Below are 14,891 nucleotides of genomic sequence, written 5' to 3' on the forward strand. Positions count from 1 at the left end.
GAGGATATTTTATGGATTTCTTTGTTGATTTTATTGGTTTTCTCCTAATCTTGCTTGTTGACATTGGTTATCCCTTCGATGCTGCAATGGATAGCTAATGCTTGGATAGTAGATGATCATTTGCGATAAACTTTGTGATTCACTCTGTGATTTTGATGTTGAAAAAAAATTGTGATTGATTGATAACAATTTAAGGCTCGAACGCGAGGTTTTTGTGCTACTCGATGCATCGGTTGATTCGAGCCGATACATTGAGCTGGTTTTTTTTTATTCCTGAAACCTTAAAGGTGTTCTTACCGAGTGTCGGTTAGAAAATCTAGCACCCATCAGTTTTTCAGTAGTAGTGTGTGCAGATAGCATTAATCATATATGAGTATATCCCAGGGTTTCATTTACCGCGGTAAACCGCGCGGTTACCGCGGTTACCGCGCTTACCGCGGGGGTACGGTAAGGGGTAAACCGCGGTAACCACGTCAAATTCAAATAAATTTGAAAAATAATTTGAATTTTTGATAAATTTTGTACGGTTTGTCGCGGTTTGTCACGGTTACCGCGGTTACCGTGCGGTAACCGTGCTTACCGCCGGGGCGCGGTAACCGCGGCCCCGGCGGTAAATGAAACCCTGGTATATCCTGCGGAAGGAACTTCTAATTAAAAGGGCTGCAGCAGTGTAGCTTCAAAAAGTGAATTTGCCATGCAAGGTTATCCTCATCATATCGATCCATAGGGCAAAAGCAATTACACCAGATCAATATAATGGTGTCGATCATCTCATCAACAGTAGATTCCGCGTGCATCACACCCACTTGTCCGCACACAAGAAGAGACCAGCTACCAAGCAATTTGCAGCGGATGCTAATTCAGCTGGCAAGCAATCCCTCCATCTATATATTGGCTGCAGATGATCAGATGATGCGCTAAATTAATCAATCATATACTACACAATATGATATGATGGGCCTCCTGAGCTTGCTGCTCGTCGTCGTGTCCTGCCTCGCCGCGCCGGCGACGGCCGACTGGTACGGCCCGCTCGCCGTCTACTGGGGTCGCCACAAGGACTACGAGGGCTCCCTGAGAGAGGCCTGCGACACCGGCCGCTACAACACCGTCATCATCACCTTCTACAGCGTCTTCGGCTACGTCAAGGGCAGGTACGGCCTCGACATCTCCGGCCACCCGGTCGCCGCCGTCGGCGCCGACATCAAGCACTGCCAGTCCAAGGGCGTCCAGGTCCTCCTCTCCATCGGCGGCCAGGGCGGCGGGTACTCGCTCCCGTCATCCCAGTCGGCCGCCGACGTCGCCGACAACCTCTGGAACGCCTACCTCGGCGGCCGCCGCGCCGGCGTGCCACGGCCCTTCGGCGACGCGGCGGTGGACGGCATCGACTTCTTCATCGACCAGGGCGGCGCCGACCACTACGACGAGCTCGCCCGGCAGCTGCACGGCCGCGGCGTGGCGCTGACGGCGACGGTGAGGTGCTCGTACCCGGACAGCCGGCTGCAGAAGGCGCTGGCGACGGGGCTGTTGGGGCGGATCCATGTCCGGATCTTCGGCGACAACCAGTGCACCATGTTGCCGTTGGACGCGTGGGAGAAGTGGGCGGCGGCGTACCCGCGGAGCAAGGTGTGGCTGGCGCTGGTGGCGTCGTGGGAGCAGGACGAGGTCGGGTACATGTTCCAAAAGGACCTCTACTACGGCGTGCTGCAGTTCATCCTCAACAAGCCCAACTATGGAGGGATCGCCATCTGGGACAGGTACTACGACAAGAAGGCCAATTACAGTGGTGAGGGCTAAATCATCGATCATACTGTAGCTAGTGTGTGTGTAATCAATCACAATAAATAAACATCCCCTCTATATATGTGTACGTATTGTACGTGTAATATAATGATCGATACAAGAAAAATAAAAGGATATCAGATCATTAGAACGTGTGTATATAAAAGGTACATTTTTGTACCGACCCCTATGATGTTTTTCCTATCCAAAACGCACATCCACGGGACACCTCGGCTAGAACCGGCACCTTTGTACAAAGAGATAGGTGTCGGTTTTGATTAAAAACCGGCATCTATAGTATCAGTGTCGGCTTTTTTTTTAAGAACCGATATCTATATTTTTATTATAGGTGTCGGTTTTATAAAAAACTGACACTATTCAGAAAACCGGCTTGAGCCGAACCCCTATCTCTCTCTTTTTATTAGCCCCTCTCTCTCTCCATTATACTCTCATCTCCCTTATCCTCTCTTCTCTCTGCCTCCTCTCTTCTCTTTGCTCCTCCCCTCTCTTAGCTCTCTCTCCCGTTCCCTCTCTCTCCACTGCACCACCCGACGGCGACCTAGCGGCGGGAGGGGAGGTGGTAGCGGCGCCCTCCCCTACGGTCCATCCAGCTGTCCAGCTGCGGCGGCGGCGGCCCAGCAGCGGGAGGGGAGATGGTGGCGGTGCCCTACCCTATGCTCCATCCGGCCGTCCAGCAGCTGCGGCGGCACCCTCACCTCTGCTAGATCTGGCGGGAAAGGGAGGTAGCGGGGCCCTCCCCTACGCTCCATCCGGCGTCCAACTGCTGCGGCGGCGGCCGGCCCGGCAGCGGGAACGGAGATGGTGGCAGCGTCCTCCCCTATGCTCCATCAGGCCGTCCAGCAGTTGCGGCAGCACCCTCATCTCCGCCAGATCTGGAGGGAAGGGAGGCGGTGGGGCCCTCCCCTCCGCTAGATCTGGCGGGAAGGGAGGCGGCGGTGGCCTGGTGATGACGGCTTCCCACGGCAACGACAGCGGTGGTGGTGGGGGGGGCAGCGGCACCCTCCTCCTCTCCATCCGACGGCAACGGCAATAATGGAGAAGGCGCGTGGGGCGAGGAGACAGTTATGTGTTCTTGAGTAATGTTCTTGATGTGTTCTTGATGAATGTGATTTTGATGTGTTCTTGATGAATGTGATGTTGATGTATTCTTGATGAATGATGAACGATGTTCTTGAAGTGCTCGGGTCCGGCTTGATTCGAGCCGAGCCGGTTTTTCTTTTTGGGCTCGTTCATCCTTACAGATGCCGGTTCTAAATCGACAACGAAACCGGCACCTATTTGATTTTCACATCAGTGCCGCCTTCGTGCTGCTGGTTAAAAAAACCGGCACCTTTGTGGGGTTGTCAACCGGCACTCATCTCTATTTCCGTGGTAGTGTATTTACAACACCATATTAGTTTAATTAAATATCACATGTCATATGTTTTGCTATTGTGTATATACTGGTATTTTTTCTATAAACTGACAAAGTTAGAAAATATGAAACGAACGGAGTAGCTACTTATTGGTGAGAAAAAAAACTACCTACACTCACAATGCATCCCATACTTACAGCAAGGATGGATTTATTGTCGTCGTCAACATCATCGTTGTTGTCATGCTTTCCAATCTCATAAAAAGTTTTATTTAAAAAGAAAAACTTTGTTCTGAACCAAGGTCATAAACAAAAACGTGGATAGGCTCCTATCCTTTCAAGAGTGTGAACACATCTTAAGATACATTATGCGCGAATGCGCGGGTTACCATTCTAGTTGATACTAAGGATGACACTAACCTATTAGTACTGATCAATAGAGATAGAACTATTATCTGTCTCAAATATCTAAACTTGTATAAAAATTATTGTCTCAATTATATATGTCACTTATATATGTCGATTCCTGTCTCCTCAAATACGCTCTTGTATATGTGCGAAACCTGTGGTCGGAGTGTTACCCAACGACAATGACAATCAAAGAACAAGTTGGGCAGCAGTAGATAATTATTGTAAGATTGAGATTGGCCCGGTTTGTATAACTAGAAAACATGCATGCTAATCACCTTGTTTAGAAAAAAAAGGACACGCTAATTAAGCTAGCTAGTTATACTATACCTAGCTTTATATAGCAAGCAAGTAAGAATTATTAGCCTAGCTAGCGTGTGGTTGAGTTGGGTTTGAAGTAATCCACCGGCGAGGCGGCGCCGGCCGGCCGGAGTAGTAGTTAGCCAACAGATCGATATAGACATATATATAGATCGAGAGTTTGTTTCAAATTAAACTTTCAGTGGCACTTTTTTTTTTCTTTTGCTTGGTGAGTTTCGTACGAGTTGCCGCGAGCACACGCTACGTACGCTAGCTAAGAGACATGATGGTGATAAATATATACTCCCTCCGTTTCAAAATATTTGACACCGTTGACTCTTTAGTACGTGTTTAACCATTCGTCTTGTTAAAAAATTTAAGTAATTATTTATTCTTTTCATATCATTTGATTCATTGTTAAATATACTTTCATGTACACATATAGTTTTACATCTTTTCTTTGAGTGTCATGTCGCTCAGTTTGTTTGGAGATGTGTGTTTTTTCTTTTAATATCCCCCCATCCCGTAATGCCAAAAACATTTTCGGTAATTGGCTTAGAGAGGTATCTAGGTCCATTAAGAAGATGATTCTAATTGGAGCTAGTGTTGTATGTTGGTCAATTTGGCGTTGTCGTAATGATAAAGTTTTTAATGGTAAACAATTATCTAACCCAATGCAGGTTATCTTCATGTCTTCCTACTGGCTCCACTTTTGGTCTACAATGCTACCACAGGAGAAGCAGGATACTGTGTGCAATGGTGCTACACTCTTGAAATCGGTAGCCAAGGGTCTCTTATTCCACTATGGGTGGCGTAGTTCCGTAAGAATTGCTAGCTAAAATATTTTATGTGGTTTAACGCTAGTCAATAATAAAGGGGAGTTGGGGATTTATCCCATCACCTTATTTCTCATTTTGATTTACTTTTATCTTACATTTTTATTACTATTAAACTTATGGTTGTGTGTCTTATGACAGAAGCCGGAGATGTAATCCATTTCCATTATCTAAAAAAATATAGTTTTACATATTTCACAAATTTTTTTAATAAGATGAACGGTCAAATATGTGCTATAAAAAGTTAACGGTGCCAAATATTTTGAAATGGAGGGAGTATTAAAGTATATATATATATATATATATGCGGTTTGACAATGGCACGTAAGATGGAATTAATATATGCTGATGCGGATGTGCATGGCGTATAGACGTCAATTGCTGGCCTGGCCGTCAACAAGACAAAAGTCGACGTGGATTGGTCAAAACTTCGAGACCTATCTACTTCAACCGGCCGTACGACGCAACTAGTAGTATTATATTTCGGTCATCGGCTCCATGCTTCTCGATCGTGTGATAATTTCTTTTGTTGGAGCTAATTAACGAGCATGGAATTATATTTCCGTGCTATAATTATATTTTTGTATATTTTTTAGCATGCATTACTCTTTCTTACAAGAATTATAGTAGCTAGTCGATCTGACTGCTAAATGGTACTTGTGTTTATATGTTCTTCCGTGCATAATCGATGAACTAAAAATAACGCTTACGTATTCCGAACTCCTAAGCAGTTCATCTTATATAAAAAATTTCTATATATGATTTTCTAATTTGCAAGTAAATTTATATTATATGTCGATATCACAAATCATTCATCAACCTTTTAGAAAAGAAAAACACGACTCAACCATTCAATTATATATCGATTGAATTGTTATATATGGAAACTATATAGTCAGATTCGTAGTTAAGGGTAATTTTTTTAATTGCAATTAAAAGGTATCTCCAGGATTGTGAAATGCCTGACCTTTTTTCTAGAGTAAAAGGTGCACATTATTGGTTACTCGCTTCACTTGAAAATATTAGTATTTTTAGAAACACGTCATAAAACGCGCACACTCACCTGTTTATATCACACTATAAACATTTTTCTTACTGATTTCAATACATGAAAATCCTAACATTTTCAAAAATATTATAGGTGCTCGGAGGAGGAAGTTAAGCAATTTTAAATTTGGCCATCAATATGATATATAGCTAAAAGGAAATCGTTTTTTACTTTAGTATCTTTAATTTGCTAAGCAATATAGAAATGTTTATATTTTGAGACAGCAGCATTAGTAACTTAATTTGCATTGATGATCACGTTGTCTTTTCTTTTTCTCTACCGTAAGATCTGGTTGACCCGCAGCAAATGGCGCCATTGCTCCCTCTTATTTTTATGCCCTCGCTCTTTGTTTTTTTTTTTTTACAGTACTTTATGGAAGGTTCGCGGTAAGATGCATATATTATTGGTCGCATAAAGAAGGCGTAGGCGCGCGCGTGGCCTTTGAATCATAGCCACCCTTAGCATGTGCGACTCGACTCATCACAACATGATATAGCTAGTTCTAGCTGTCATCCATCTTAGCTAGCTAACCTGCGGGTAGTTAGCAGCCATGGCGTCGATCGACGAGAGGTAGACGACGACGATATCCATATCCATATGCATGCATGGACAACGCATATACCATGGAATAGATGGGTTCGACCAACTTTAATTTGATGGCTACCTTCTGTTTCCATTAACCTTTCATCATTCCATTCGTGCACGCGCCCGCATGTACATGTTCCGCTGTTTTCCATCGATCCATCAACAGCATGCATATGCTGCAGCTGCACCCTGTTTCAGTTAATTCCAATCACCAATGCATTGCATATATTAATCCAGATCGAGGCACACAAGAACAGACTATAGCTACCTATATCTATCTTGTTATTTCTACCTAGACCTTAATTAACTCGTTCCGTTCATCCATGATCCATCTATATATAGACGTCACCCGTGCCTCCATTCTTCACACCAAAAATCATCCCCAATCTTACATCAACTACCTACTTCCTACGTAGCCCAGTAACTATACATTATTAAGGCTAACCAGTAACTAACTAAGGCACACGTACGCAATGGTGGCGCTCGGACGCCGTTCATGGCTGGTCCCGCTGGCCATGGTGCTCGCCGTCTCCAGCTGCCTCGCCGGCCCGGCGATGGCCGCCGGAAAGACCGGGCAGATGACCGTGTTCTGGGGCCGTAACAAGAACGAGGGAACCCTCAAGGAGACCTGCGACACCGGCCTCTACACCACCGTCGTCATCTCCTTCTACAGCGTGTTCGGCCACGGCCGCTACTGGGGCGACCTCTCCGGCCACGACCTCCGCGTCATCGGCGCCGACATCAAGCACTGCCAGTCCAAGAACATCTTCGTCTTCCTCTCCATCGGCGGCGCCGGCAAGGACTACTCCCTCCCGACCTCCAAGTCCGCCGCCGACGTCGCCGACAACATCTGGAACGCCCACATGGACGGCCGCCGCCCCGGCGTGTTCCGCCCCTTCGGCGACGCCGCCGTCGACGGCATCGACTTCTTCATCGACCAGGGCGCGCCCGACCACTACGACGACCTCGCCCGCAACCTCTACGCCTACAACAAGATGTACCGCGCCCGGACGCCGGTGAGGTTGACGGCGACGGTGCGCTGCGCGTTCCCGGACCCGAGGATGAAGAAGGCGCTGGACACCAAGCTGTTCGAGCGCATCCACGTCCGCTTCTACGACGACGCCACCTGCTCCTACAACCACGCGGGGCTCGCCGGCGTCATGGCGCAGTGGAACAAGTGGACGGCGAGGTACCCCGGCAGCCACGTCTACCTGGGCCTCGCGGCGGCGAACGTGCCGGGGAAGAACGACAACGTGTTCATCAAGCAGCTCTACTACGATCTGCTTCCCAATGTGCAGAAGGCGAAGAACTATGGCGGAATCATGCTCTGGGACAGGTTCTACGACAAGCAGACCGGTTACGGCAAAACCGTCAAGTACTGGGCTTAATTAATTAACCTACTACTACTATTTACTGCTACTATGCGTTAATTTGTGCGTGTGTGTTTGAGAATAAAATATGTTGGTGTGTGTTGGTTTTTTTATGTAGGTATATGAATAAAACGAGATCCATATGTAACGATGGAGATCTCGAGTTGTTTGTTTGTTGGTCATCAATCGAATAAAGTGTATGAACAATATATCAGAAATGGTTATTATGTAATTTTGTCTCTTGTTAACCTTCATTTGCTTGCCGCATTGCTTTCTTGGGATGGAATGAATACTGCATAGAGAAACTCTGTTATTGGTCTAGTTGAACAAGCTAACTGAGGAGACAGTGGTTTCGAAGAAAAGTGTGTGATTCGTTCTAAACCCAGGCTAATCCTGCTGTTTTAGGGTCTTTTATGTAGTAGTATCTGTTATCATTTCTGGTCAAAGTACGAAAGTATCTTTTGAATTTTCAGTTTTCTTGTGCGTGTTTCCTTGTCATTTAACGGCTCAATAACAGCATAGATGACGTGAGTGGAAAATCATTCTGAAAGTGACGGAAGGATAGTCAATTTTGTGACGCAAATTAATCAACAAATAATAGTCTTGTAGTAGGAATAAGTACGTGTAGCAGTGCTCTTTGAAAAAGTGTTTGAGCACCGAAAACCATTCCACAGAGGTTTGTCGATACCACAACAACCGAGCGGTTATCGATGAGAAGTAATCAATTTTATCAAAATTTTGAATTTAGTGTGGTTTTAATTGAACTTGGCCGATTTGTCAATTAATTTACAAATACAAACTGACTCAATAAAGCCAATAACTATAACTAAGCAGTTATCGATGTTTTTTTTTTGTAAGTTTAGTGGCATTCACATCCCATTTATACATTTTGTCTCAGAAAATTTTAGATATTGCTTGGAAATTTTTGAACAGTTTTTTAATTATTTCTTTCCTTGGGTAAAATGGTATTTAGCCCTCGTGTATCACTTGGTACAAACTCTGCATCCATAGCATTTTTTTTACGCAAAGGTGATGTACAGTGATTTTATCTCTTCACATGATACCAGGCATGCTCTGTGTTGCTCTGTTTCATGTCAAAAAAACTACTGTCAGCAATGTTCACGAGCGAAGCTGTATAAATTATCACTCATAGATTTTATTTCTTCACGTGATATGTGTGACATACTAACATGTTGGTGTACGCCAAAGTTTTTGCAAGGATTAAACATCTGGAAACGCAAATTTAACTTGGTGTATGAAACCACATAACAAAAGCAGTGCAGCTGATCCGAAATGAAACGGATCGATCAGAGTCAGAGCATGCCTTTGATGGTCTGACCGTAGCGGCTCCTCCTGTCGAAGTGTCGGTTCCAGAGCACGACGCCGCCGTAGTTGGGCGTCCCCCGCACCAGAGGCAGCGCGTCGAACACCAGCGCCGCCGGGTTGATCCACCCGTCGCTCGCCGCGTCCCACGCCGCCGGCAGCCCGACGTGGACGCTCGCGTTCGCGTACCTCGCCGTCCACCCCAGCCACGCCCCGTAGAACGGCCGCCGCTCCGACGAGTCGTACGAGCACCTCCTGTCGTCGTAGAACCGCACGTGGATCCGCCCGATCAGACCCGTCGCCACCGCCGCCTCGCCGCTCGTCTCCTGCCCGTCCATGCACCGCACCGTCGCCGTCAGCAGCACGCCGCCGTGTTCGCCGAGGCGCTTGGCCAGCTCGTCGTAGTTGGCCGACCCGCCGTGGTCGATGTAGAGGTCGATGCCGTCGACCACGGCGTCGCCGAAGGGGCGGAACACGCCATGGCGGCCGCCGCCGAGGTAGGCGTGCCAGAGGTGGTCGGCGACGTCCTTGGCCGACCTGGGCGTCGGGAGGGAGTACTGGTCGCCGTCGCCGCCGATGGAGAGGAGCACGGTGACGTTCTTGGCGTGCTGGCAGTGCTTGATGTCGGCGCCGACGCCGGCGACGGGGTGGCCGGAGAGGTCGGCCCAGTAGCGGCCGTGGCCGAAGACGGTGAGGAAGGAGATGATGACGGTGTTGTAGATGCCGGTGTCGCAGGCCTCCCGGAGAGAGCCCTCGTCCTTGTTCCGGCCCCAGAAGACGGTGAGCTCGCCGGTCTTGTCGCCGGCGACCGGCCCGGGGCCGGCGAGGATGAGGAGCACTATAACAACAAATGAGAGCGGCAATGCACGGCGCCGTTGTGACGACGACGCCATTTGGAAATTAATGGAATTAGAATTGGATTTGGATTTGGTTGATATTCTTTGATCTTTCTTATTGTTGTGAACGATTTGTGAAAATCTGTCGTGCATGTCCATGCTACTTATAGTGTGTTAAGTGAGCTACTGTCGATCGATTTTTCAGCTCGATTAATTGTTTTCAGTGGTCGAATTCCCGTCTTTTAATTCTGTGTATCGATCGTTATCTGCGCCGCTGCCATTTTTCATTGACTAAAGACGAATGTTGTGTGCGCCTAACTATACACAAGTTGCTTGTAATGACAAAACCAAAGGATGGCTCCTTATGAACAAATGGACTATTTTCAGTGTAGGGCGCACCTATAGGGACAGACCCTGATTAGATTATTCAATCTTAGCTAAATTATGCATGTGAGCTATATATGTATCAGTCAATAGTTAGATTATTAGTATATATTGGAACTCCCATAATTATTTTTGCGTTTGTCACTACTATGTATCTCTAGTCTATTCTTGTGTGCCGAAGTGTATATATACTGTTCATTTGATGATATGGCCGTACGTGCGACGACATCGTTGACTGATCGACGAACGCAAGTCTTTGAGATCTATATAGCTAAAAGAGAGTTGCATTAATTTGTCAAATGACCCGAATTCTAGATATACTTGTATAGTACTAGCACATGTTATCAGCTGTCTAGCACTGGTTAGTTTTCAGATGACGCACGTTGATGCATGATTGAGGAGATGCGTCTTTGACACGGGGAGATAGTTTGGTTTGTGCCGGACCTGTGTCTTAAGCCCTCTCGAACACGTGAATGGTTACCATTCATTTCAAAATTCCCTCTCTTTTTTTCTAATATACTGTAAAAAAATAAATTTCTTTTAAAAAATAGCATTCTTTTTTTTAACAATCTCGGCGAATTCCCGTTTTAACAAAGTAGTCATTACGTTTTATATTACAAAAGATGAAATTTAAGCTAAATCGAAATTGTATTGTGCATATTTATAGATTAATATATGAACTGCAACAAAATTTTCATTCATTCTCTTTTTTCTTTGCGATTACAAACAAGACACGCGCACACTCTACACGCCTGTGATTATGCTCCCCTAGCACGTACTCATTGTGACGGAGATTGGCGATGGGTATAACTTTATCACCACGCATGCTCTCTATGAAGCAACGTGTGAGTAATACTCCAGTGGGATTCAAATCCAGTGGATATAACTCAATCACCACATCACACTGTTTTACAGTAAAGTACAAAGTTTTGAATGAGCATTCGGTTTGATATCAAAATTTTGAATACAAACTAGACATGGATATATAGGATAGCAGATTCTAATATCTTGAGGGGATGTTCCCTTGTGTATATTTTTCTTTTAAATTTGGTACAAATAATTATGAAAAATTGTAAAAAAAAATATTAGTTATGTAGAATATAGTGATATATATCGGTCCACCAAAGTTCAAATCCAATAAACATATCGAAAAAAAGGACAAATTCATATTTGTGCTACTATTCTCACGTTGAATTTTTTACATATATATTTGGATGTGTGAGTTGGGTTTGGGCCTAAGATTTTATAGAGTTGTATAGATACGTTATATGAATATTGTCATTTATTTTTCAGATTTTTATAACCGTTAAATGGTTTTTAATCAAACGAGAGGACATCCCTCGAGGGATCAAAATAGTTTATTCCCGGTATATAGCTAGCCCAAGCCCCACTCTCCAACTCTTGAGAACAAATACAACTACTAGCAGATACGTAGTGCATACTTGAATTTATTGTTCATGTACCTTAATTCAAGCATACAGCACCCTGAGAGACACTCACAAATTACATACGCGCACACGTACACACGCTACGCAAACAAATTCAAAGCTGGCTCCATTATTATACACAATCATGCATATACTATTGGGAAGAAGAAGTTGATCGAATTGAAGCTCCGATGAAGCAGCAATGGCGGCCGGATTGAATGTGAGAATCGATCAAACGAAGTCCTTGAGCGCCCTGCCGTAGTAGTTATCGTAGGCTTTGTCGGCGCCTCGGTCCCACAGCATGGCGCCGCCGTAGTTGCTCGCTGTCTGCGCCCTCTGCATCACGGCGTAGTAGAGCGACTCCGGGTTTATCCAGTCCGCCGCCGTCTCCTCCGCCGGAAGCCCCACGTACACCTGGCTCGCCGGGAACCGCGACGTCCACGCGTCCCAGTCCTCCCAGTCGAACAGGCTCCTCCGCCCCTCGCCGTCGGTCTTGTTCGTGCACGCCGCGTCGCCGTAGAACCGCGGGTGGATGCGCCGCACCAGCCCCGTCCCCAGCGCCGCCGCCGCGTTCGCGTCCGGGTACACGCACCTCGGCGTCGCCGTCAGCAGCACCGGCTTGCCGCGGTAGCCGGCGAGGCGCCGGACCAGCACGTCGTAGTTCGCCGGCCCGCCGTGGTCGATGTAGAGGTCGACGCCGTCGAGCACGGCGTCGCCGAAGGGGCGGAACACGCCCCTGCGGCCGCCGCCGAGGTAGGCGTGCCAGAGGTGGTCCGCGACGTCCTTGGCCGAATTGGCGGTGGGGAGCGAGTACTGGTAGCCGTCGCCGCCGACGGAGAGGAGGACGGGGATGTTCTTGGACTGGCAGTGCTTGACGTCGGCGCCGACTCGGGAGACATCGTGGCCGGAGAGGTCGGTCCAGTAGCGGCCGTGGCCGAAGACGCTGAAGAAGGAGATGATGACGGTGGTGTAGAGGCCGGTGTCGCAGGCCTCCTTCAGTGAGCCCTCCGTCTTGTTGCGGCCCCAGAAGACGGCGATCTGGCCGGTCTTTCCGGTGGCGGTGGCGAGGCACGGGAGGAAGACGACGACGGCTACTAGCATCGTCGTCGTCAAGAGACATAGCTGGTGGCGCGCCATGGCTGATATGATACGATGGCTTAATTAGTACGTGATGTGAAGGCATCGCCGGCGACATGAGTAGGTATATATAAGCCGCCATGGCCATGGCCATGCAGAAGATAAGGGCCGGGGGAGCTGTGGTCGTCGTCAATGGCGTGCCGGTGCCGCCTGCAGACAAATCCTGGCGCGGCCGCCGCAGAAATCGACGACCAAACTACACATGGAGACGGACTGCAGGTTATTGTTTTGTTCCGAGACAAGTCAAATTTAAGTCAACAACTTGCAATCAGGACGAAACGTGAGGCTGGTTTAATGGTTTTTGTCATGACAACAATTTGTCATTCTCTGCATGAAGAATTTATACGCCTGGAAGAAGCATCACATTGACGGAATATATTCTTTTTCAAGTCTGACCCATATACGAACATGCATGTGCCAGTAGTAGCCTTATATATACATATAATCAACCAATAATGCAATGCAACTATGGTAAACAGCACAGTGAAACATGCTGGATTCTTTTATATTTCAAAACTAAATTAACATAATCATACTACTTTCAAGCCTGACCCATACGAACATGCATATGCCAGTAGACGGGTACAGATAGTAACAGATGACGCAATGCAGGTTGGTAAACAACACAGTGAACCATGTAGTATAAACACTGGAGTAACATTGCAATTAGACAATGTCTTTGATGGCACGGCCGAATCCGGTGATCTTGTCGTAGTAGCGATCCCAGAGCATGACGCCGCCGTAGTTGGCATCGTCCTGCACCGACGATAGCACGCTCTCCCGCAGCGTCTGCGGGTCCACGAACCCGCTCATCTCCTCCATCGCCGGCCACCCCACCTGCACCCGCGCCGCCGGGAACCTCGACGTCCACGTCCTCCACGCGCCCCAGAACGGCCGCGTCTCGAAGTAGTTGTAGTCGCACGAGCTCTCGTTGTAGAACCGCACGTGCAGCCGCTCGAACAGCGACAGCGTCTTCATCGTCTCCACCTCGTCGTCGAACAGCGCCAGCGAGCACGCCGGCGACGCCGTCAGGCGCACTGCCGGCTTCTCGCGACCGAAGCTCCTCAGGCGCCTGGCGAGCTCGTCGTAGTGGCCCCACCGGCCGCGGTCGACGTAGACGTCGACGCCGTCGAGCACGGCGTCGCCGAACGGGCGGGACACGCCCCTGCGGCCGCCGCCGAGGTAGGCGTGCCACAGGTGTTCGGCCACGTCCTGCGCCGACTTGGCGGTGGGCAGCGAGTACTGGTCGCCGGCGCCGCCGATGGAGAGGAGGACGGTGACGTTCTTGGCCTTTTGGCAGTGCTTGACGTCGGCGCCGACGCCGGCGAGCGGGTGGCCGGCGAGGTCGGTCCGGTAGCGGCCGTGGCCGAAGACGGTGAGGAAGGAGATGACGACGGTGGTGTAGAGGCCGGTGTCGCAGGTCGAACGCAATGAGCCCTCGTCCTTGTTCCGGCCCCAGATGACGGTGAGCTCGCCGGTCTTGCCGGCAGCGGCGGCGCCATTGATGATGAGGAGCACGAGCAAGCTGCAATGCAGAGTAGCCAACAGAGGCGGCCGGAGTTGGAGCTTCGACATCTTCTCGATCGGGCCGATGATACAACACGCACACACTAATTCAGTTCATTCAGTACACAAATTGAAGTCAGTGACAGTCAGTATATGTAGCTCACTGATCACTAGCTAGACATACCGTACGTATGTACGGATCATGTCGGCGCCGTGTACAAATTGAAGTCAGTCGGTCTCTTCCTGTGTGCTGCAGATAGCACGGGATGCAGTAGTGCTGGTGCATGCATGTATACAAGTGAATGCAGAGAAAAAAAGATTGATGAGCTGGCTAGATCGAGAACGAAATAATCAGCTGCAACTTTGGTCATAATCTGGGTGGCATGCAATTAAGTCGTGTGCTGTACATAGGAAATATGCATGGAGTATCAAAGGTGGATAAAAATAAAAACCAAATACACAGTTTACGTGTAAATTGCAATACGAATCTTTTAAACCTAATTACGCCATAATTTGTCAATGTGGTGCTACAGTAAACATTTGCTAATAACGGATTAATTAGGCTTAATAAATTCGT

The 14,891-nt window shown here is 47.8% G+C and overlaps 5 protein-coding genes across 5 annotated transcripts; 2 read left to right on the plus strand and 3 right to left on the minus strand.

The window, feature by feature from the left end:
• Window positions 1-916: 916 nt before the first annotated feature.
• Window positions 917-2,976, plus strand: LOC4351192 (xylanase inhibitor protein 2-like). Its single transcript, XM_015760432.3, has one exon. The coding sequence runs from the start codon at window positions 952-954 to the stop codon at window positions 1,792-1,794; it is 843 nt and encodes a 280-aa protein (XP_015615918.1). The 5' UTR covers window positions 917-951; the 3' UTR covers window positions 1,795-2,976.
• Window positions 2,977-6,697: 3,721 nt separating this feature from the next.
• LOC4351194 (xylanase inhibitor protein 1-like) lies at window positions 6,698-7,955 on the plus strand. Its single transcript, NM_001404595.1, has one exon. The coding sequence runs from the start codon at window positions 6,805-6,807 to the stop codon at window positions 7,717-7,719; it is 915 nt and encodes a 304-aa protein (NP_001391524.1). The 5' UTR covers window positions 6,698-6,804; the 3' UTR covers window positions 7,720-7,955.
• An 878-nt stretch (window positions 7,956-8,833) lies between these two features.
• Window positions 8,834-9,994, minus strand: LOC4351195 (xylanase inhibitor protein 1-like). Its single transcript, NM_001404594.1, has one exon. The coding sequence runs from the start codon at window positions 9,915-9,917 to the stop codon at window positions 9,015-9,017; it is 903 nt and encodes a 300-aa protein (NP_001391523.1). The 5' UTR covers window positions 9,918-9,994; the 3' UTR covers window positions 8,834-9,014.
• A 1,689-nt stretch (window positions 9,995-11,683) lies between these two features.
• On the minus strand, window positions 11,684-12,844 carry LOC4351197 (xylanase inhibitor protein 1-like). Its single transcript, NM_001404593.1, has one exon. It carries the CDS (start codon window positions 12,806-12,808, stop codon window positions 11,903-11,905), a length of 906 nt encoding a protein of 301 aa, NP_001391522.1. The 5' UTR covers window positions 12,809-12,844; the 3' UTR covers window positions 11,684-11,902.
• Window positions 12,845-13,275: 431 nt separating this feature from the next.
• LOC4351198 (xylanase inhibitor protein 1-like) lies at window positions 13,276-14,441 on the minus strand. Its single transcript, XM_015761046.3, has one exon. It carries the CDS (start codon window positions 14,381-14,383, stop codon window positions 13,475-13,477), a length of 909 nt encoding a protein of 302 aa, XP_015616532.1. The 5' UTR covers window positions 14,384-14,441; the 3' UTR covers window positions 13,276-13,474.
• Window positions 14,442-14,891: the final 450 nt, after the last annotated feature.

The sequence above is a fragment of the Oryza sativa genome, chromosome 11, assembly GCF_034140825.1.
Source record: "Oryza sativa Japonica Group chromosome 11, ASM3414082v1".
NCBI classification, from domain to species: Eukaryota; Viridiplantae; Streptophyta; class Magnoliopsida; order Poales; family Poaceae; genus Oryza; species Oryza sativa.

Excerpts from the sequence above, each read along its gene's own strand:
- LOC4351192 (XM_015760432.3), top strand. The coding sequence starts at position 952 with ATGATGGGCCTCCTGAGCTTGCTGCTCGTCGTCGTGTCCTGCCTCGCC.
- LOC4351194 (NM_001404595.1), top strand. The coding sequence starts at position 6,805 with ATGGTGGCGCTCGGACGCCGTTCATGGCTGGTCCCGCTGGCCATGGTG.
- LOC4351195 (NM_001404594.1), bottom strand. The coding sequence starts at position 9,917 with ATGGCGTCGTCGTCACAACGGCGCCGTGCATTGCCGCTCTCATTTGTT.
- LOC4351197 (NM_001404593.1), bottom strand. The coding sequence starts at position 12,808 with ATGGCGCGCCACCAGCTATGTCTCTTGACGACGACGATGCTAGTAGCC.
- LOC4351198 (XM_015761046.3), bottom strand. The coding sequence starts at position 14,383 with ATGTCGAAGCTCCAACTCCGGCCGCCTCTGTTGGCTACTCTGCATTGC.